At 47.9% G+C, this 22,119-nt stretch overlaps 1 protein-coding gene across 5 annotated transcripts in view; it reads left to right on the top strand.

Moving 5' to 3' along the window:
• The first annotated feature begins 10,003 nt into the window (after nucleotides 1-10,003).
• MAP4K5 (mitogen-activated protein kinase kinase kinase kinase 5) overlaps nucleotides 10,004-22,119 on the top strand; it is a 71,588-nt gene continuing 59,472 nt past the window's right edge. For 3 of the 5 annotated variants that reach the window (XM_014936804.1, XM_014936805.1, XM_014936801.1), the window contains exons 1-2: nucleotides 10,004-10,156; nucleotides 10,474-10,686. In XM_014936804.1, the coding sequence (XP_014792290.1) occupies nucleotides 10,579-10,686 (108 nt within the window). In that variant the 5' untranslated portion in view covers nucleotides 10,004-10,156; nucleotides 10,474-10,578. Of the gene's footprint in view, nucleotides 10,157-10,226; nucleotides 10,687-22,119 lie in introns of those variants that run through there. The other 2 variants (XM_014936803.1, XM_014936802.1) reach the window with 2 other exon arrangements.

Below are 22,119 nucleotides of genomic sequence, written 5' to 3'. Positions count from 1 at the left end.
GGGCACCCGCCCACCCCGCACCCGCCCACGGGCGGCGGCGGCGGCAGCCCCCGGGGTAACCGTGCGTGGGGCATCGGGCACCCACAGCCAGGGGTAGGTCCGGGGGTGCCCACCCACCGGGGAACCCCGCATTCAGGGCACCCGGCATCTCCACGGGCACCCACCCATGGGGGGCACCCACACCTGGGGTACCCACAGCCAGGGCACCAAGGACCCCCCATGGGCACCCACCCACGGAGGGACCCAGCACTGCCAGGATGCACCCACCCACGGGTCAGTCCTGCCAGGGCACGGGGCTCACGGGGGTACCCACCTAATATCACAGAATCATAGAGTGGTTTGGGTGGGAAGAGACCTTAAAGACCATCCAGTGCCACCCCCTGCCCTGGGCAGGGACACCTCCCACCAGACCAGGTTGCTCCAAGCCCCCTCCAACCTGGCCTTGAACCCCTCCAGGGATGGGGCAGCCACAGCTTCTCGGGCCAACCTGGGCCAGGCTCTCACCACCCTCACACCAAAGAAGTTCTTCCCCACATTTCATCTCAATCGCCCCTCTTTCAGTGTCAAACCGTTCCGCCTCATCCTATGGCTCCCCTCCCTGATCCAGAGTCTCTCCCCATCTCCCCTGGAGCCCCTTGAGGGACTGGAAGGGACTCCAAGGTGTCCCCGAAACCTTTTCTTCTCCAGGCTGAACCCCCCAACTCTCTCAGCCTGTCCTCCCAGCAGAGGGGCTCCATTCATCACATGGGTGTGTGGGTACACTGATAGAATCATAGAATCGTCTAGGTTGGAAGGGACCTTAACCAACCATCAGCCTAACTCTGACAAAAAAATAAATGAGAAATAAGCAATTAAAAAAAAAAAAAAATCACCAAACCATATTCTTGAGGACCATGTCAACCCGTCTTTTGAACACCTCCAGGGATGGTGCCTTGATCACTTCCCTGGGCAGCCCATTCCAATGCTGGATAACCCTTTCCGTGAAGAAATTTTTCCTAATATCCGATCTAAACCTCCCCTGGCGCAACTTGAGGCCATTTCCACTTGTCCTATCTCCTGTGACTTGGGAGACTAAGTACACTCATGGGTACCCACACCCTGGGGGGGCATCAGGGTCATGTGTGGCACCCCCCTGGGCACACACACACACCCCACCACCCTCTTCCCAGGTGGGCACCAGCACAAACACCCACCAGGGCTGGGGTCACCCCCGGGCACAGAGCACCCAGGTGGGACACAGACACCAAAATATCCCACCTGGAGGGACACAGGGAGCACGTGTTGATCTCTTTTTCTTTGCTTTCCATGCTCTCTTGCCAGCTGCAGCACCCCAAACCTGTGTTTATGGTGCAAACCCAGGAAAAGCCTTGAAGCCCGGGCAATGCCCGCTGCAGAGAGCTTGCCCGCTCCCACCAGCACATCACGGACCACCCTGTGGGTGAGTGCACCCATCCCCAACATGCCAAGCTAATGCTTGCCCACACTTTTGATGGCAGCAAGGGTTGTCTTATCTCTGAAGCCCTGTGCTACTCTTTGGACGAAGCACGGCATGGCGCTTGAGGCCTGAGCTCTAAACTGGAAATGTGGCCATCACTGGGGGACCATACGGGCTGAAATCTGGAAGGGTGAGAAGGGAACTGTCCCTCAGGCTGTGTCTGCAATCAAGAGGAGATTTTGGAAGAGCACTGCTCATTTCAGCACACCAGCCTGCAGTGGTTGGGGACAGCCGATGGCCATCCTGCCGTGTTGGATGCACAGGAACTGGCAGGATCCACTCTTCCATTTCTAAAAGTGGGAAAAAAATTCAAAAAGGGGCCAATCTTCCCATTCCAGGCAGCTCATCCTTGCATTGCTGCGCTCCCATGGATAGGCTGACAATTTGTAAGTGTCTTCTCCAATGCTCAGCGACTGCCTCCCCTTGGCTTCCTCCCCGTGTTTACAGCATCGGAGGCAAAATATATAATTTCATCTTGCTGAAGTGCCACCTCATGTGGCAGGGCACCACGACCACGAGGAGCTCAGCCTAAGGATGGCCTCGGCAGAAGCTGCCTTTATGATTTTTATACATCATCCCTGAAGTCGCGTGTGCCTGTTGCTCCTTCGAAGTGGCAGAGAAGCCACTGGCATGGTGAGGGAGGATTCCTTACACTGGAGAGTGTCAGAGGGGTTCAAATAGATTGAAAGAGGAGATTAAAAGAAAAGGCAGCTGGGAAGCGGAGAGGGGGGGGAAAAAAGAGGATGGAAAAGGAGATTTGTTAATTTGAAAGTCTAATTAAACTGAGATGGACTCAAGTCCTGTTTTCCTCGTTCCCTTTGAGAATTGCTGCTTAGGTCAAGCTTGTACTGCCCCATTTAGTGGCATTTTTTTTTTCCCTTTCTCTTTCCATTATGGCACGTGATATCAAAAGGGAAGAGGAGCAGAGAGGTTTGATACTGCACAGTGCCAGGGGGGGTGGGGATTGTCTGCACCAACTCCCAAGGCCTTCTCCAGCATTATTTCCTATGATTCCAGGCCATGGTTTTGCAGATGATTTCGTTTCCAGGGGGTGACTCAGCATTTGTTCATTTTCACCCTTCGCTTCACTGATTCATCCTTCCTTTATTTTTTTCCAGTTGCAACCAGCCCTTCCTAGGAAATACCTTTACGTTCTCGCTGCCCGAGCTGCCAGATCCCAAGGAGCTGATTTCACAGCAGACGGGCTGAGCAGGCACGCAAGGGAAGGATTCTTGAGGAAAAACCATGCTGAATGGGGGAAAGGCAAAAAGAGAAAATATTCCGCAGAGCGAAAGGCGAGAGAGAGAGCTGAAAAGGCCCCAAAATTAGGAGAGAAACGGGATTTAAATCCATCATCGTGTACCGCGCACACAGCTTGCGGGGCCAGTTTCATAATTCACCTTGATTCGACTGGCCCACTTACCCAGGCAGCTTTTACAGTCACTTTTCATATCCCCAGCCCTTGGCAAACAGAAACCAGCCGCGTTGTGCAATTCTGATGTAAGAGGTGGGGAAGGGACGCTGCAAAATCTCTGCTCTTTCTCAGGTGCCACCAAGCGCGTGCCGGGGCTTGCTGCTGAGGGAAACCTGGGCCATCCCCACGGGTTTTCTTTGCCAGGACACAGAGAATGCTCTCCCTTAACCCCAACTCACCGATCCATTCTTACAGTGGTTATACAAGGCTCCTGAATATGTTTGCCTCTTCCCCGCAGTTATTATTGTCACTTCTGCCTTCTCAGGCCTCACTCTTTCGCTGTTTCTGCTTAATCGCATGGGAAAGTAAAAGGGATGTAGATCCCAACATTGCAAGGGGACTTCTCCCAAGCAGTTACACTCTGTGGCGGTGATTTGTCATCCCTATTTTAATTTCCCTACCCTTTTTCTTGGGTTAAGACGCCACAATTCCTAGCAAATATCAAAAAGTGATGAAACAGAAGCAGCTTTTCCCCCGCTCTTCTTGAAAGCTGAAGCCTTCCTGACATCTTTCTGGTTTTTTTCTTACTGAAGTATTTTTAAGTGAAGCAGATCTTTGTTGCTGAGGAAATCCTTCTATTCCTGCTGTTCCTATTTCTCACCCCGAGTAGTGTTATGACCGCCTACATTTACATGGGGTTTGCAGCCAGAGGAATTATCTTCGCTTCTGCTGTAAACATGATTGCGCACTATGGCTGTAACACAGCCATCATATTTCACTCGTTAGAGGAGACTGAATTTCAGCGGTTAATTAAATGACTTGTTTGATCAGTCTGTGCAAACGTCCTTCCTTCTGGAAGATGCTCTGCGAATAGAAAGAACTACCTAAAAATACAAAAAGGCATGTAGATAAAGGACGATCAGCCCAATACATCAACCAAGCCAACCCTGGTATGTGTTCCAAGCCAGGCCTGATTGTTGCCTCGGTGCTGCCTTTGCACCGTCCAGATCTGGTCAGAGCTGAGCACCAAAATGATAAGATATTGCAGAAGTCCAGCAAAAAATAAACACAACTTTTTCTAACCTGAATTAGACTATCAGACCGGTTTCCAGTAGGTTCCTCACCCCAAACAGCATCCTCGGGACTCTTGCAAGGCTTTGCTGGATTTGAATCGGATCAATGCTTATAAATACTGAAAGGGTGGGTGTCAGGAGGACGGGGCTGGTCTTTTTACAGTGGTGCCGAGGGCCAGGACAAGAGGAAACGGGCACAAACTTGAATATAAGGAGTTCCATCTAAACATAAGGAGGAACTTCTTCACTTTGAGGGAGGCAGAGCCCTGGCAGAGGCTGCCCAGGGAGGTGGTGGAGTCTCCTTCTCTGGAGACATTCAAACCCTGCCTGGACACGTTCCTGTGCAACCTGCTCTGGGTGGACCTGCTTTGGCAGGGGGTTGGCGGAAATGATCTCCAGAGGTCCCTTCCAACCCCATAGCATTCTGGGATTCTGTGAATAAGATATCCCACTCTCATCTGTGGGTCCAGATAATTCTGCAGACCCATCTGTGCGTGCCTCGGAGCTCTCTCTCACAGCCCCAGCTTATTCCTTTCTGCCACAGACACTGAGACACACCAGCACTGCAAGACTAACTAGGACCTTCCGAGATTTCTTTTCTTTCCTCTTATTTCTCTTTAGAGGTCAGTGAGATCTCTTCTAAGCCCAACTTCCCACCTTTTGTCCAATATTGTTTTGAATTTGTTCCTTCTCTCCTGCGCTGACAGGCAGATGGACGCTATATTCCAAACATCCTTCCTTGCCAGTCTCTTTATTATTTTTTTTTTGCAACGTGGCTTTAGTAAGTCCCAGCCAAAACCCGTGCGTGCCAAGTTTGTTTCTAGGATTTCCCCCTGAAGATACACTTCGTCCAGGGAAAAGGTTCCAGCTCCTCTCACATCTTGGCAGAAACAACCGAATCTACCTGCCTGCATGATTCAGCAAGATATTTGCAGTATGTTCCAGCCAGGTTTGGGCACCTGGAAACAGGGGGGAGCCGCCGGGTTTCCAGGCAGTGCTCTGAAGTCCCCCTTGTTAATGCTGCTTTTAATTGATGCTTTTTTCCCTCATCCTGGTGCTGAGCAGTTGCTGTCGGTGGAGCTGCTTCACCTCTGCCCTCCCGCCCGCGCACGTGGGAGGGAAGGGCATCCAGCTGGTTTCCTTCCTGTGAATGCAAACAGCACAATCAGCTGCAAAGTCCCCCGAGATACATCTACGTAAACAGGGTGACACAAAAATAATGTATAGCCGCCAGCGCTCCCGTTCCTTCCGTGGAAAACAAATCGGTGCACAAGGGCCTCGGCGAAAGCTGGCGTCAGGGTCTGAGCTATGTCTTATTTGAGTCTCCTGCTCCTGGGAGGAACAGAAGTCTCCTGATAGCTTGAAAAGGCTTTGCTTTCCCTTAGTGTCTTGTCTCTCTTCCCAGAGCATCTCAGCAACAACCCCCAGGGAGATCCTCAGCCTATGGGAGACAGATGCTTTCTTCATAGAGTCATAGAATGGTTTGGGTTGGAAGGAACCTTTAAAGACCATCTAATCCAACCCCCTGGGCAGGGACATCTTCAACTAGACCAGGTTGCTCAGAGCCCCATCCAACCTGGCCTTGAATCCCTCCAGGGATGGGGCATCTCCCACCTCTCTGGGCAACCTGGGCCAGGGTCTCACCACCCTCAGCATAAAAAATTTCTTCCTAATATTTCATCTAAATCTCCCCTCTTTTAGTTTAAAACCATTATCTCTTGTCTATGGCTCCCCTACCTGATCCAGAGTCCCTCCCCATCTCTCCTGGAGCCCCTTGAGGGACTGGAAGGGGCTCCAAGGTCTCCCCGGAGCCTTCTCTTCTCCAGGCTGAATCCCCCCAACTCTCTCAGCCTGTCCTCACAGCAGAGCTGAACTTCTCAAGTATGTTCCTGTACTGGACATAGAAGCATCTAAGAGCCCTTGATGCCATCTCCTCCTTCTTCTTTTGCCCACAGCTACTCCCTTAGGTGTGTACCTCACATCCTCCTTGCCAACATCTCTCCCTCTTTCTTCTCCTGTGACAGAAATAGCTTGTTCCCCTTCAGAGTCCCCTTTCCCAAGCTCTTTATTTTTTTCCAGACATCGTTTGTGGTGGTCCCCATGTGCCACCCCAGCTGCCCCAAAGGGCCATTCCAGCAGCAAGAGAGACTGTTATGGCCTCTGCAAAACCTGCCCTGTCCCTCTTACTCTGGGTCCCACTAGCAGAGCTTGGCAGGCAGGTAAAGTGGCAATAAGAGCACTGAGAGCTGCCGAGGTGACACCAAGAAGCTTTAGTAGGTTCAGCATCCTGGCTGTCATGGGCAGAACTGGACTCAGTGGTGGGAAGATGCCCACGGAGAGCCTGGAAATAACTCCTCTGCAGAGCCCTTGCTCGTGGCCATGGGGAGACGGGGTGTAGCAACAGTGTGTGTTTCATCAGGGAGGAAAACCAGCCTGAAAAATCCAAACCACACACTTACGGGAAAAAAAGCAGCATCTCCACTCATGGGGAAGATGCTGTAGCATTTTTTGAGAGCCTGCTTGGTCTCCCCAGCAGTGACTCAAGTCCCTCAAAGTGACTTTGAGGTAAAATACAGGAATCGATGAGCAGGAAAAGCTGCAAGCTCTCGAGTTGATTCAGGAGTCTTCGGCCTCGGCGTTGTCGTGCAGCTCGTCTATTTTATTATTCCAACACCCTGCAAACACGAAGCCATCCCGCGGAATAATTGTGAATCTCAGCCCTGTGAGGTCATCAGACTCTGTGAAATTAAAACTCTGTTTTAGCAATCTGATGAAAACTGGGGCCGAGGTATTTTCACTTCGTGCTGCTGTTTCAGAGCTCAGAGCTTCTTATTTGACAACGAACATGCGTTCCCACACGCTGCTTTCAAAACCACCTTTATTATATCGTTCAGTTAGAAACTTCTGTAGTTTTAAATCTACCGTTACCAGATAAATCTCGGTGTCTCATTAGAGTAACCTTGGCTGTTCTTCCTCTTAAGACTACAATGCAAACAGATCGCATTCTCTAATCCTACGTAATGCCTTATGTAAAACCACTTAACATTCTTTTTAAGGCTGGGACCCATCCAGACGAGAGATGCTGCATAAAAGCACATTCCTTAGCACGCTTGACCAGAAAAGCAACGTGGTCGAGGGTGGAAAATACAGGGTAGGAGCCGGCGTGTGTTCAAGAGTATACACCCGGCAGGGTATGGATTCTGGCACCGTATGCCTTGCACAACTCATTTAGCCCCATTTTGAAATGGCAATAGTAAGACAGTCCTGCTGCTGCTATTATTATTTATGTACATTTTCCACTAGTGCTTCCAGCAGGGACCGAGACCCAGCTGGGGAAGGTGAACTAAGGCTCGGATCACCAGGTGGGCTCTGAGACTGTTCCACTAGTGCTTCCAGCAGGGACCGAGACGCAGCTGGGGAAGGTGGACTTAAGCTCGGATCACCAGGTGGGCTCTGAGATCAGCAACCTGGGCAACGACACCTCCAGCTGGGACGTGAAGCGTAACCCAGTAAGGACAAAAGACAATAAAGGAGCCTTTGCGTTAAATTGCGGCCGTCGGACGGCCCTTGGGTCTGTAAGACATTCTAGGAGGCCAAGTCTTAACACACCATCTGCTACTGGAAAATGAAATGGCCTCTTTTCCTCCGCTGTCATCTGATGGCTTGTCAGGAGCAGCAAATTGGCAGAGGGAAAAGCAGCATTTGAACCCTCAGCCGAGGCCGAGAAAAGAAAAAGGACGCAAACAGCTCGCTATCAGGAGCGCAGGAAGCTAATTTATGGGGGGAGAGGTAATTGTTTTGTTAAAAAAAAATCGCTGGAGGAAATACAGCTCCCTAAAGGGTAAATAGTTCCTTCTGTTATTTGCTGGGTGTTCAGGAAAACTTACGTATTTATGTTGGAGAGAATATACAGGATGTAGAAGGCTTTCAGAGTACAAGGGGAAATCAAAGGCGAATCTCTTTAGGTTAGCAGTCCCGTGCTGCCCTGTCTCTCTGGAAGCAGAACAATTTACATTTTGGTGTCTGTTTCTGAATAAGCCCATAAAAAAAAAACAACAGTAAAATCAAATGCCACCGTGGGATCCCCAGGTGTCCGCATACATTATCCTTGAGTTTAACCTAAAGCAACACACCAGTGCTAATGAGTAACGCTTCGGAGCCTGCAGTTTGAAGGCAAAGCTTATGCAATCGGCAGCGCTGTTTCAGGTGCTCGCACGAGGGATTTCTAAATGTGCTGGAGTAATCTTCAAACCCAGACTCCATTTTACACCCGGAATCGGTACCCAGCTACCTGGTCACTAGATTATATTGGACCTGCGTGGGCTGCGTGACTGCCAAAGAGGCAGAATTTCTTCTCAAATAACCAATCCAGAGCCCTGAGCACCAAAGAGACTTGTACATCTGGCATCCATTTAATTTTTTTTTCCTACCTAACTTTTGCAAACATATTTCCTGTGCTGAGTATGTGGTATTTTTTTTTTTTTTGCACTGAGAAAAATCACACCTCCTTTTAGGTCTGAATGGTTTTCGGTGCAGCGAATGCTGCTGCTAATTCCAGCATTCCTCTACTCCGTGTCCCCACCTTTGGGTTTCTTAAATCATTTAGCACTCCTTGGAGAGGCTGTAGGTGAGTTTCACTCGGAATTTCAACTGCCTTCCTGAAAATAATTGTTCTCCAAAGTGGGAAAGGCAGATAGGGAATACTTTTCCATCTTGCAGTTTCGCAGGAGCTTTTTTGACTTTGAGAGCCCAAGGAGACGAGTCCCAACAAGTCCCAATTAATTCTCATGTGACTGCCATTGCGCCGGCTGCCCACAAAGCTAAATACCAGGGTGCTTGATTAGCCCACAAACAGGATTACGTGATGCGGCTGCAAGGTTGCAATGCAGATTGCACAGGATGAGACTCACCAACCCAGGGAGTCCCACCCGGTCTGCATCCTTTTTCCCTCCACCTGGTACATCCTCATCTTCCTCCTCTTCTTCCTCCTCCTCTTCTCACACCTCAGAGCCTCTCTGGGGTTCTGCCATGGCAGTGTTGATAACCCCTAGCAGGACGTACATGAAGGAACAGCTCTGGTCCAGTCTCAACATGGTGTTTTTTTTAGAAGCATACCTATGTATATAAATATAATATATATGTGGTGTAGGCAAGCTGGGGGCTGCCCTCCTGCCCCAACCCAAGGGGCACGGGTGAAACACCATGCCAGCCCCCACACTTGTGAGAGACAAGGACCTGTTGAAGTGGGTCTAGAGGAGGCCCCGGAGATGCTGGGAGGGCTGGAGCCCCTCTGCTGGGAGGACAGGCTGCGAGAGTTGGGGGGGGTCAGTCTGGAGAAGAAAAGGCTCCAGGGAGACCTTAGAGCCCCTTCCAGTCCCTCAAGGGGCTCCAGGAGAGATGGGGAGGGACTCTGGATCAGGGAGGGGAGCCACAGGACAAGGGGGAAGGGTTTTAAGCTGGAAGAGGGGAGATTGAGATGAGATCTGGGGAAGAACTTCTTTGCTGTGAGGGTGGTGAGGTGCTGGCCCAGGTTGGCCAGAGAAGCTGTGGCTGCCCCATCCCTGGAGGGGTTCAAGGCCAGGTTGGAGGAGGCTTGGAGCAACCTGGTGTGGTGGGAGGTGTCCCTGCCCAGGGCAGGGGGTTGGAACTGGATGATCTTTAAGGTCCCTTCCCACCCAAACCATTCCCGATCATTCCATGAGCCCCGTGGCTCCCTGTCAGCGGAGGGTCACAGTGGGCACCTCCAGTGCGGGCAGTGGGGCCTCCAGCCCCGCCGGGGCCCACCCGCACCCCCGGGCACACAGACACCCCCTTCCCCGCTACAGGGCCCACGGGCAGTCCCGGCGCCGTGGCAGAGCGGCCTGCGGGCCCGGGGCCGTTCGGCCGGCGGCTGAGGGGCGGAGGGAGGGCGGCGGGCGGGGAGAGAACGGGAGGGGGAGGAAGGGCCGCGGCGGTACCGGTGCTTTCGGCCGCGCCGTGGCGCTGCGGCGTCGCGAAGGCCCCGCTGCCGTCCCGTCCCGACCCGACCCGTCCCGGCTCGGCCGGGCGGTGCGTGCGTGGGGGGCCGGGGCCGCGGCGGAGCCGGGGAGGAGCGCGGGGCCGCGGCGGGAGGAGGAGGAGGCAGCGGTCGGCGGCGCTCCCTCTCCAGCGGGACAAAGGGCTGTGGGCGCTCAGGTAGGAGCCGGCCCGGCCTTGCTGCGGGCCTGGCTGCGGGCGGGCTGGCGGCTGCCCCCGGCCGGCGGCGGGCGGGCCTCGGCGCCTCCTCAGCGCCGGCGGGACGGGACCTCCCTCCCCACAGCGCCCGGGGCGGTTGTTCCCCGCCGGGTTCGGCCTTTCCTCGTTGCCTAGGGGAGCCCCGGGCGCTCGGTCCCCCGCCGCCGGGCCGCCAACGGCCGTGGCAACCGCCGGCTGCCCCTCCGCCTTTGTCTGGGCGGCCGCGGCCCGGAGGCCGCCCCGGGAGCCCTCCCCTCAGCGGGCGCTTTCCGCCGCAGGAGCCATGGGCCGGCTGCCGCGTTAGGAGCATCCCCGGGCAGCGGCGGGGGGAGGAGGAGGAGGCGAGCGGCCGGTGCTGCCCTTCCTTCGGCGGGGGGCCGGAGATGGAGCTGGCGGTGCGGCCGAGCGGGGATATCCTGAGGCGGAACCCGCAGCAGGACTACGAGCTGATCCAGCGGGTGGGGAGCGGCACCTACGGCGATGTCTACAAGGTGAGCCCCGCTCCGGGGGTCCCCTCGGGTAGAGGTGGGGGGGGACAAGGGGGGCGGCTGGGAGACGGTGGCTCCTGGAAACCTTTTGGGGTGTGGGGGGGTGGCAGCCCTGGCGAGGCATGAGGGTGCCGGCCCCGTCTAAGGCTTCTATTTAAAAGGTGGTTTTTTTGGCAGTGTTGGTGAAGGGTCTGTCTTTCCAGCCCCCTCGCTCGTTTCTTAGAGGTTTGAGTTGGTGGATGGTCCCTTTCCACGTTACTGCTGGGGAAGGTAGAGAGCGTCGATTTGCCGTACCTGTTTCCAGAACGCATCGGTTAAAGCACCTGATTAAAAGGGTGCAAGTTTATCCCTGAGGTTAATAATAGCCTGCAAAAGGCAGAAGCAGATTAAAGCCCTGCAGAAGCCAGAACGGAGCTGCAGCTGGTGGTACAGTTAGTGCTGCAGGTCCAGGAGATGCTTCCGAAACGATGCAGGCTGGTGCTCATATCACCAGAACCGTGGCCGTGGGGGCACAGAATGGCACAAGCATGGAATTATGGAACCATTTAGGTTGGGAATGACCTTTAAGATCATCACATCCAACCGGCAACCTTTAACACTGCCAAAAACACCACTAAACCATGTCCCTCAGCAGCACAGGCATGGCGCGTTCCTCTCGGTGTGCGGCCCTGGGAGCCCCTTCCCCAAGCCTGGGGGATGCTCGGCAGCTTTAGGGCTTGGGTTGATTATAAAAGAAGCCTTAAAATTTTCGGCCTGCGTTTGGCAATCTGCATCTTGAGCCGCATGGGAAGAGTGGCTGTGATGTTTTACTTTGTGATGCTGTTGAGTGTGTTTAAAATAGACCTGACACAGCCAACTGTAGGAGAAAAGGTGTGTTACTCTGCCACATGAAAGGCGGCAGTAATTGCTCACGCTGGGGGAGGGCTCTTTGCTAATGTTCAAATTGAAGTTTTATAGATGGATCTTGTTCCCGCCACCCCTTTGAAATGGTTACTTATGGCCTGGGGGAGTTATTTTTAAGAGTTTTCATGGTGTGTATTTACCTTCCTTTTTTCTTTTTATATATATTTTTTTCCCCTCTCCTAGAGCGCTGTGCACAGATCACTCGGCTTCTTGGCTAGAGAATCTAGCACTAAATCCTTTAAAAAGACATTTCAGGTTTCATAAATCCAAAAGTCAGCGTACCTTGAGCTTCTTTGAGTATGCCTGTGCAGGGAGGACAGCATGACGAGAAGTAACTGGTTATGTTGCAGAGAAGTATTTTTGTGTCATCCCTTTGCTCTCTGGGGAAAAAGAAATAATTCTGCTTCTCGTTATCCTGGTAATTAGTGGAGAGCTGTGCTGACATGTCATACAGCTTCCGGTTCCGGAGCTGGTTTGAATGCATGGCTCTGCTCTCTGCCATGTAAACATATCCCCTTAAAAAAAAAAAATAAAAATCCACAACCCTGCCCTCCCCCCTCCATTCTTTGGGTTATGAAAAAATGTGCCTTCTATTCCTGAAACCCTTTCAGAGAGGAATAAACCCAAACCTTCTCATCGTGCAACCTGGCAAATTTAAATCCAAGTATTTGGCAGTCTTTTTAGACGTTGTTATGAGTCTGAAACGAGTATAAAGTTAATGAGTTTAAAGTAGTTTGAGAGCCGGCATTTGTTTCTAGGTCATTGCTTTGCTCTTTGTTTTTACAAAGCCCTGCAACAGGGAGGAACTGTACCGAGGGAACGCTGAGCTGGATGGCACTGGCTGTTATGACAAATATGCAAAGCAAACTTCATTTTTAAAGCAATTGATGTTCATTTTAAAAGTCTAAACCTTTTTTTCATTTAAGGACGTAATGTATAAACATTGTACTTTTATTTTTCTTGGTCCACGGTGTCTTCTTAGCACAGATGGCACATCTTGTGCCTGCTGAGGACTGTCAGTAGTGTTTATAAAATGCATTTCTTAGTGAATATCCGATTGTTGTAATATTGCAGAGCTGGAGCAAGGTTTGCTAGAGAGCGCTCTTAAATTAAAATGGAATTTTCCTCTCACCTCTTCAAGTGGTTTCTCTGCTCCGTTGCTATTAATGAGTCACCAGCGTCTCCAGCACAGTTGTTTTTAGGATGTCTAAAGGAGGCAGCCTTGCTGACGGCAGGAGATCTGCCTCTTCCTCAGATGCTTTTTGGTGGTGGTGGTTCATACCTCAAATTCTTCTTGGGGCATTTGGTAGCTTTTAGAGTAATTGGTTGTTTTTTGGATGTTGAAGGCGGAGGTTAAGCAAATATTTGTCTTCACTATTAGGTTACAGAAGAATATTTAAGGCCTTTCTAAAAATCTCCTGCCCACTTTGCTTTTCATTACTACTATGGGAGCTTAAAACTGAAATGTGTTTTCTGAGTGTTTGTGGGTTGTTTTTTTTTCTCATCTGTCACGTGGCACACAATGGTTGATTGTAGGGTTGCTCTTAAGTGCTGGATTGGTGATGTTGTATTAATAATTTTTTTTTTCCCAAAATGCATTTCAGGGTGGGGGAGAAACCATCTGTAAAGAAACAATTTTCTTATCTATTCACAGTGTGTGCAAGAAGATCCAAGTTTGGGTCTGCCAGCCTTGGAAATAGAATTTCCATTACAATCCTAACACGTTGGTTGTCTCATCTGTGCTGGGAAAGCTTTTTTTGTTTTTTCTTTTTAATAGAGGGTATTACAGTTAAGCCAATTCTAATCTAATGGGAATAATTAATCTCTCAAAGCGTCGTATCAAGCTATCTTAAATTACTGTCTTTTGACAGAGGCTGTGAAGATGAAGATTGGGAACTCACTGGAACTTGATAATATGCTGGCAGTATGGGGGTTTTTTGTCCCTACTCTCTGTCAAACAGGGGAGTTGGACTAGATGATCTCTATGGTCCCTTCCAACTCTAAAAATTCAGTGAAATTCAGTGAAATTCAGTGATGCAGTGATGCATCCTCAGCATCGTATCCTTTAACACTGCCAAGACGATGTCTACAAGAGCAAGGTTTTAATTTGGCTTTCCTGGCAAGATTTCTGTTTGCCCTCCTTGGTTATATACATGAAAGTCTCAAAGCAGTGTTTAAAAATGATGTATATTTGTTTATGCATCTGCAGGGTCGTGCTGAAATAGACCTTATTTGTGTGTGTGTGTGGTTAACACAGAAACATCCAGTTGACTGGTGTCTTAGAGCAGAAAATTAAAAGTGCTGCTAGAAGCTGTAAAAGGAATTTAATCTCGGGCACTGGGAAGTGACCCATCCCAGGTAAACTCCAGTAGCACAGTTAGGTGTTTCCCAGGATGGGTTTTCACGCCAGCCCGACCCATCGGTGAACCTGCAGCTTTTCAGCAGGGCCTTGTAGTCTCGTTTGTTTCAGGCCCGTTTTGATAACAAGTTCTCATCCTCAGCTGTGCAAAGCACGTGTTCCTGCAGTCCATGATATTTTCAGGAAGTACTTGGGATACCCTAAGACTGGCCTGTTTTGGTTAGCCAGAACGTCCAGTGCTTAGGTTATATACGTTTGTAGATGTTGGTGTCCTGAAGGGACTTGGAAAACAAGGGTGATAATTTACTTTAGCTGTATCTCACTGGGATTACTTGCATGGACTTTTTTATTTGAGTATTTATTAATGACTCGGAATAGGCTTGGTGGAGAGATTCGGGGGAAATGACACCCTGTGTCATGGCAAGAGAGGCAGGATCACCACTCCTTGCAGATATAAAGAAATTTAATATCTTTTACTACGTATGTGAGTGCCTTCACCATTAGCATGTTGACTCTACTGGAGAGCTCCACTCACTGCCACCTCCTCTGTCTCCTAATGGTAATGGTTTGAAATTGAAAGAGGGGAGATTTAGATTAAATACTAGAAAGAAATTGTTGCCTGTGAGGGTGGTGAGAGCCTGGCCCAGGTTGGCCAGAGAAGCTGTGGCTGCCCCATCCCTGGAGGGGTTCAAGGCCAGGTTGGAGGGGGCTTGGAGCAACCTGGTCTGGTGGGAGGTGTCCCTGCCCAGGGCAGGGGGGTGGAACTGGATGGTCTTTAAGGTCCCTTCCAACCCAAACCATCCTGTGATTCTATTCCTTCTCCCCCAGCCACACAGGGTTTGGCTCTTTGTGCTTTTTAATACAAGCACCCCAAACAGAGTTTTAACCAATCTTAGATTTTGGAGAAGGGGAACAAAAGGATGGTTTATGCAGACTTTGTCTTTTTGAATGCTCTTGTTTGGCAGCTGAGCTGAAAGCTGGTGCATTTGCTCAGCCCAGCACCCCCCTGCAGGCTGCCTTTGCGGGATGAATAGCTGATGTCTGTCCTCGCTGCGCAGCGATGATCAAATATGATCTTGTGCAGCGATTCTAAAGCTGTCTTGTTTTGGGTTTTCCAAGCAGGATTGTGAGCAGTGCTACAGTAGCTTTCTTTAGAAGCAAGCATAGGGGGAGAGAAATGTACCAAATTAATAGCAGAAACTATCTGTAAACACAAGATGCGTTTTTATTAAATAATCATGGAAATTCCATTCCTTCCTGAGTCACCTGCTTAGTCTCTTACTCTCTTTGAATTTATTTTTTATCTTGTGCACCAGGTAAAGGCATTAACTTAGAAGAAACCTGTACTGGTTTGCCCCTGATCACTGCTGCAGGGAAATAGTGAGCAGTGAAATTGGATCATGGCAGACAGAGACTTTTCTACTCAAATACAGTTTTAAAAAAATAACTTTTTTTTTCTTTTAAGGTTGCCATAAAAGTGGGACTCTGTCCAGTTTGAGTCAGGTTTCAGCCCTGCATGTGTGGCCAGTGCCTTGTTCTCAGGGCTCTTGAGCAGTCAAAAGCTGTTGAGAACCTGTGTTTGATATTTGGAAAATAATTCTTCATGTCAGTCTAATTTCACAGATCATGAGAACTTACCTCTTAAAGCATTCGACTGCTTAAACTCAACAGGTTAAGAATGGAGTATTAAGGCTTTCTTTTAATACCAGAGTAGAATTATGGCTGTGATAGTTTTTAATCATATACTCTCAACTTTATACAAATATATTTTGACGTCTGCAGACCAATTGGATTGGCCATCCCTGATTCAGCACTTCTCTCCTGGTGAATATACGCTGCTTACACATATAAATTACCGTAAAACATCTGCCACATCAGGCGATTCCACTCTTCCTCTCCAGATCAAAGCCTCCTGGTGAGCAGTGTTTGCTGTAGCCGTGCCTGAACTCTGCGTAATCTCAGTTTTCCACGTGAAAGGTGTTTAGAATGGCATCGAACCAGCACTGTTGAGTTTCTTCTTGTCGCTGTGGAGTTTCTCTTCTGGGAAATCGCATGCTTTTCTTTAAGGATACAGTCAGTAGGATATATATGTGTATATATTGCTGAGAACTAAGATGCTCCGTGATAACTTGTGTTTGGATATTCAGGGCTTGGGGGGAAGCCGTTGCTTTTCCATTTGTATTCTTTGCAAGTTTGTTTTCTTATCAACCATTTGGTCTTTGTCGTGGAACATTCAGAGTTGTTTGGCATTAAATATTACCTCCCGTTGCTCGTGTTTTCTGCTAATGGTAGGTTATGTGTTTCTCCCTATGTCTATTTCTCCCTGTCTCTTACTTTCAAAAGCAGGTAGTCTCCGAAATGTTAAAAATAAGGTCTGATTTCTTTTCCAGCTCTTTTGAAGAGAGTTGTCCTCCTGGATTAGGTTCCTAGAGGAGCCCAAGAAAGAGTGGTAGCAACTTTTCCGTGTGCTGCCATCAGCAAATACCGAGGCTTTACCCAGTGTCTTTTAAACCAAGGAGGAACCAAGAGCCTGCTCTATTGAGTTTAATGTCCTCTTGGTACCAGCCTTGTCCCTCATGTCTTCAGTTGCGATATTACTGTCTAGTACTTGGCCTTCAGGAGATGTTCTGATGGGTAGATGATTTTGTTATTCCTCATTTATCTGTGGTACAGTCAGTAGGGGAGACAGAGGCGTCCTGTGGAATTGCATGGAAAGGAGTTAACCAGAGCATGGTCTTTTGTTCCCTACATGTCGCATAAGTTTTTGTAGACCAGTCTCGAACAGGAGAGGTGCTTTATATGAGACTTTCCTACCTTCCACCCCAGAATTCTGTTTCAACAGGAGATATCCCTTCAGAGGAAGTGAATAGTGCAGTTTGTGCATCCCCTTTGAAACACACCCCTCCAGCAGCAGAGGAAATCTCTGAGAATGAAAAGCAGATCGAAGATCAGAACATTTGCATACTGATACTTACTTCATCTTTGTCTCCAGAAGATGCCACGGTCATTTTAATTTCCAGTACGTTTGGATAACTTCAAATGTGTCCAAGATCTATAGTGTGAGGTGTTGGAGTGATTCCCAGTTCCACGGCAGAGGTGGGTGGTAGAATTTCACGGATCATCCCTGTCAGAGAAAATAGCTCTTCCTGTTCGCAAGGCCGTAGCGGAGTTGGCCGGCGTATTTCGCTGACACCAGCAACTGTCCATCCGCTCTGCAGCTGGAAAAACAAACACACTGGTACCTTTACTCACGTTTGGCACCCGGCTTCTGGGTTACGGCTGGGAATGAAAAGAAGAGGCAGCATCAACCCAAGGTGATTCCATTCCAAAACAATGCGAAATGGGCAGGTCTCCACGGTCATAAAAGTTGTTCTTCAACTCCAGGCAACCTCCATGACTTGCAATTTAGGTTGCCAGGACCTTCTTCTCATGCTTTACCATTTTGTTAGGATTTCAGATTTTATGTTTCTTCAAGAAGTTGGAATAGTTCTTCCCCAATTTCTGAAGGCTTCCTAGCAATAGGAGCACTCGGCAAGGCTTGGTGGATGCAGCAGCCTTCGATTTGTGTTTTTTGGCAATTTTGGTGTTCCTGAGCACGTTCTGGGATTCCAATAAAAAGTCCATGAGAAGAGCAGGATATTCCATTCAAGACTTTGCATTTTTGATCTATCAAAACAGATGCTACCTTGCTTTTAATGGGAGTATGTAAATAAGGCAGATGTGACACTGACAGCAGTTGAAAAATAGCAAAAGACAGACACAATTTATTATTACCCAAATGTTCTTGCTGCATGTACCTATGGAAGAAATATTGGCAGGGATAATTTATCTGAACTTCCCATTGGCCTCACCAAGTAGAGTAATCTTCCTGACAGGTTTAGACCTGTCATTATAATTAAAAAGACCTCCTGTCTAATTATAATGAAGGGGTCTCGATATTATGTACCACCAGGTTTTTGTCCAAGCTGTGGTTTGCTGGACTGGGGAGCACATTTACAGAGGCAGCACCATACAACGTTATTATTATTCCCTTTTCTCACTTAAGGAATCTGTTCAAGAGTGGCTTGTCTGAAAAATTGGATATGGTTTGAGCAGACACCAGTCAGTACATCGAAAGCAGGCAGTAAAAAAAATATCTGGAATTTGTTGTAAAAGAGGGAGAATAAGAAGTGCCAAGGCTTTTGTTCCAAAGCCGTAGCCTCTTCCAGTGCTTTTCCGTGGTCTGTTATCCTGTGTGTTGCTCTGTGTGTCTCTGCTGACTTCTCTGCTCCTGAAGATGGTAAAAAGATCATGCAAGATGCAGTCAGAGATACTGCCCAGAGCTTTGAGCTGACCCTCAGTCCCAGTGGCCAGAACTGCTGCATTTACTGAACTTTTCAATGCCATATTTGATATCTTGGCGTGTCGCAGTTACTCTTCTCCCAAGTCTATTTTTGTGTCTTCCGCATGAATGTGGTGTATAGAAGGTTCATGTTTTCATAGAGATGAGGAAGATTTGACTGAACACATCCAGAAAGCTGAATGAAACATATTTTTCAGGTTAGTGTGAACAGCTGGATTTGTAGCCCGTTGAAATGTGAATTTTGAGACATTCCAGAAAAGCAAGTGCTGTTTCTCTTCAGAGAGTGAGGAGGTTGTTGCAGGGGGACTCAATGGGCTTATTCCTAAGAAATTGGTCTTGGGCTTTCTTTATGTAGCTCTTTCCTGTGCAGCATTAAAGGCATCGTTTCTTCATACATTTAATATCATAGTCCACCCCAAGAAGCTGTATTCTTGGTTATTTTTTCATCAGCCACGTGTCTGGTTGTTTGCTGGTCATTGCTATTGAAGCAATAGAGACTTGGGTTACCTCTGCCTTAACTCGCTGTTTAATGTACAGACACGCAGGGTAATAGTTGAATTATAATTGCCAGACTCCCAAAAAATGTTTGGGAGATTTAGTCATGAATCTTAAGGGCAAATAAGTGGTAAAGTCTCTTGCACAGGCACGGAAATGTAAACATGGTTGGTCGAAGGAATAAAGGTGCGGCCACACCATCTTTTATAGATGTGCTTTGTCTTGATAAGACTTGGAAGAATTAAGATTTGACAGGGAGCGATGGCTGATGAGTGTTCATTGCTCTCTGGTGATTCACAGCTCCAGGTATTTGTGTTGTATTTACCAGGAGTTCGAAAACGACAGCAGCTGAATTTTTTTCTCTTGTTGCACTTGGTCCACAGTGGGGTGAGGGAGAGGATTCGGTGTATCACTTGCAGGTATTCACAGTGGAATTGTCTGTCAGAGGGAGGGGGTTTAATTTAAATATAATGAGAGATTCTCTTAAATAGCTGAGATCTCTTTTCAGTTACAGTTGGTTTTGTGAAAGGAGAATTGCTGGTTTAAATGCCTCCCCTGCCTTAAAGAGGATGATTTCTGCTGCAGGGGAGGGTCAGGAACGGGATACGTGGAGGGAGGGAACTGGGTGAGGGTTTCTGAGGCTGGACCCCCTGTATCTGCATAGTCAAAATACCTTTAGTAGGTGCTTTAAAACTTTGCCAAACAGTTCCTGTCCAGAGAGCCTGTTTTTAAATTTGGCTCACAATATCAAACTGGGGACAAGAGGAGTTGTGAGGATGGGGAAGGGGGGTCTTGATCTGCCATCGCTTCAGCAGTCACAGCCGACTGCCTGTTTAGGGCACATGAATGTAAATTTTTCCTTTTTCTCATTCTGTGGGTGTTGAGGGTTGTGTAAATCCTGCAGTGGGATGTCTTGAGTGCAGGCTGACCGTGCTGGCTGGAGGTCCTGCAGGGGTGGAGGAGGAGGACTGAGGCTTTTCTCCATGGAAGCACAGCATGATGAAATTCTGCAAGAGGCAAAGCAGTTGTTGCCTCTATTTCTCGCAGCCTTGGAGCTTCAGACGGTGTGGAAATTGTGTGTGAGATACAGCCTTCCAACCAGCCCAGCTGGGTTTGCCCTGAGAGGTGTGGTGCCAGGATATTCCCTTATCAGCTTTATTTGAGGTCTCGCTGGACGTTGAGTTCATCTTGACGTTGGGCCCTCCTACTCTCTCATGGTTTCTGCTTTCATGACTTCATCCCTGTGTATCGTTTCCTTTAGCTACAGGAAGCTTTCTGAAGCTTGAGTTGGAATTTGCATGTGATCCCCGTGTGGTTGCCCTTTGGTTACGAGAGTTCAGCCTCTGCTCTTTGTGTGCAGAGAAGAGCAACGATGGGATCTAAAGCTTCCTGCAGGTGGAATATACTTGCAGAGACCTTATAGTACATGTAATGTGACATGTGACAGCTTAGGGTTTCTACTTCAGGATGTGGCTAGAATCTATTTTGATTTACAGGACTGATATTTCATTCCTTTCCTGCATTTTGGCTGGTGTCTTACAGAAGAAAAAAAAAAAAACAAAACTCACAGGTCAGTGTTTTACAGACTGATATTTCATTCCTTTCCTGCATTTTGTCTGGTGTCTTACAGAAGAAAAAAAACCCCAAACTCACAGGTTAGTGTTTTACTTCTTGAAGATCCCATGGCTTTCTCCTTTCTGCTAAGCGGGTGTGTGGATCGTCAAACCTCCAGGGTAGTGGTTCTTGGGACAACCAGGATGCTGAGGACTGAATGCACAGGGCAGTTGGATTAGCCTTTAGGTATTACAACTTCATGCTGAGGGCAGATCTTGTGTATGGTGAGGAAATCTTCTATATGTTATCCCTAACAGAGGAATAAGGCAAGATAGAAGAAGTTCTCTAGTATATTAAAATTGAAAAAAGAAAAATCTTTACAATTTCAGTTAAATTATCAAGCCCGATTTTCAGTAATGCTCTAATTTCTCTAGCATAAATATTATTCAAAGTGTGTTTTCAGTCTGTGTTTTAAAGAGAGTTGAAGCGGTGCGGTGGGGAAGTCACAGGCCAAGTGCTTGAAACTGAAGTGAAACCGTTGTTTGACAACTGCAGATGAAGCTGGAGGAAAAAAAAATCTGTTTCTTCTTTTCAAGTTATATCACTTAAATGAGTGGATCAGTCGAAACTGAGAAAACAAAACCAAACAACAACAAAAAAGGAAAAATAAAAGTTTCTTTTCTCTCCTCCATTCTGGCTAAAAATAAGGTGTGAGAAGATGACAGCTGTAAGATCGTGAAAGATATCATCTGTAATGAAATGGCAGCCTTATTTCCTCTCTTTACTTAATCAGCCTAAGTGCAAAACAGACTGTATATTTAACCTTTCTCATGTATCTAGCACATTTAAAAGTTCAAATTCAAAAAAAAATTACTGAAATGTCACTTCTGTTTATTTCAACAGAATTCCAGACTGTGGTTTTGAATTGCCTACTGAATTAGAAATATTGCTGAACACTGTTTCATCACCATTAGTTATAAAATTAAGATTGCACATAAAGGCTGGGTTTTATTCTAGTCCAAACAGCTGAACAGTGGTACCCTCCCAGTAGTCAGAAAGAAACAGACACGCTGTACTATGTATATATACATATATGAATGAAATGGAGAGGAAATCATTGTATCTTGACCATCTTCCATCCCAACAAGGTAAGGATTGATATAGTACAGGTGCAATACCAAGTTTACAGAAGGAGAATCTCCCTGCTCCTATTTTTAACTAATTTTCTTTTAACTTCTTTGATTTCCACGGCTGCTTCATTCTTTCTATTCTGGTTGTTGTTTTATTTAACAGTACAGCAACAAAGAACAAAGCAGCCAGACCTATTTTCTTCATGATGACAACATCATGGCTTGTTCCTTTCAGTTTTGTAACTGTGAGTTCATCTCCAGGGAACTGAAATTTTAAGGAGGCAATTGCTGAACAGCTTTGTTGGAGTTAGATTTTTCTACTTAAAACTACATTTTTCACCTGCACCTCTTCAAATTCTCTCAAATAAATTAAAATAAGGAATGGAGATGGGTTTGTACCCTGGGTTTGGAGGGCTTGGTACCATGGAAGAGCCTGTGTGTGCTGTGGAAAGCTAAGAGGGGTTTGCCCAAACGCTCCAAAAATGAGCTTGGACACACGGCTCGGTTCCAGGACTGCAATTCTAGGCAAAATAACCTCAATAAAACAAACAAAACCCCCAGCAAAATGCATACGCTTGGATATTTTGGTCTGACTAATCTGAAAGTATGTCCAAAAGTATTTCTGGTGTTTTAGGAAGTTGCATGCAGTTAAA

This window comes from Calidris pugnax, unplaced genomic scaffold, assembly GCF_001431845.1.
Source record: "Calidris pugnax isolate Ruff unplaced genomic scaffold, ASM143184v1 scaffold10, whole genome shotgun sequence".
In the NCBI taxonomy this organism is placed as follows: Eukaryota; Metazoa; Chordata; class Aves; order Charadriiformes; family Scolopacidae; genus Calidris; species Calidris pugnax.
The sequence above is the reverse complement of the archived record's forward strand: the minus strand, read 5'-3'. Positions and strand labels throughout refer to the sequence as shown.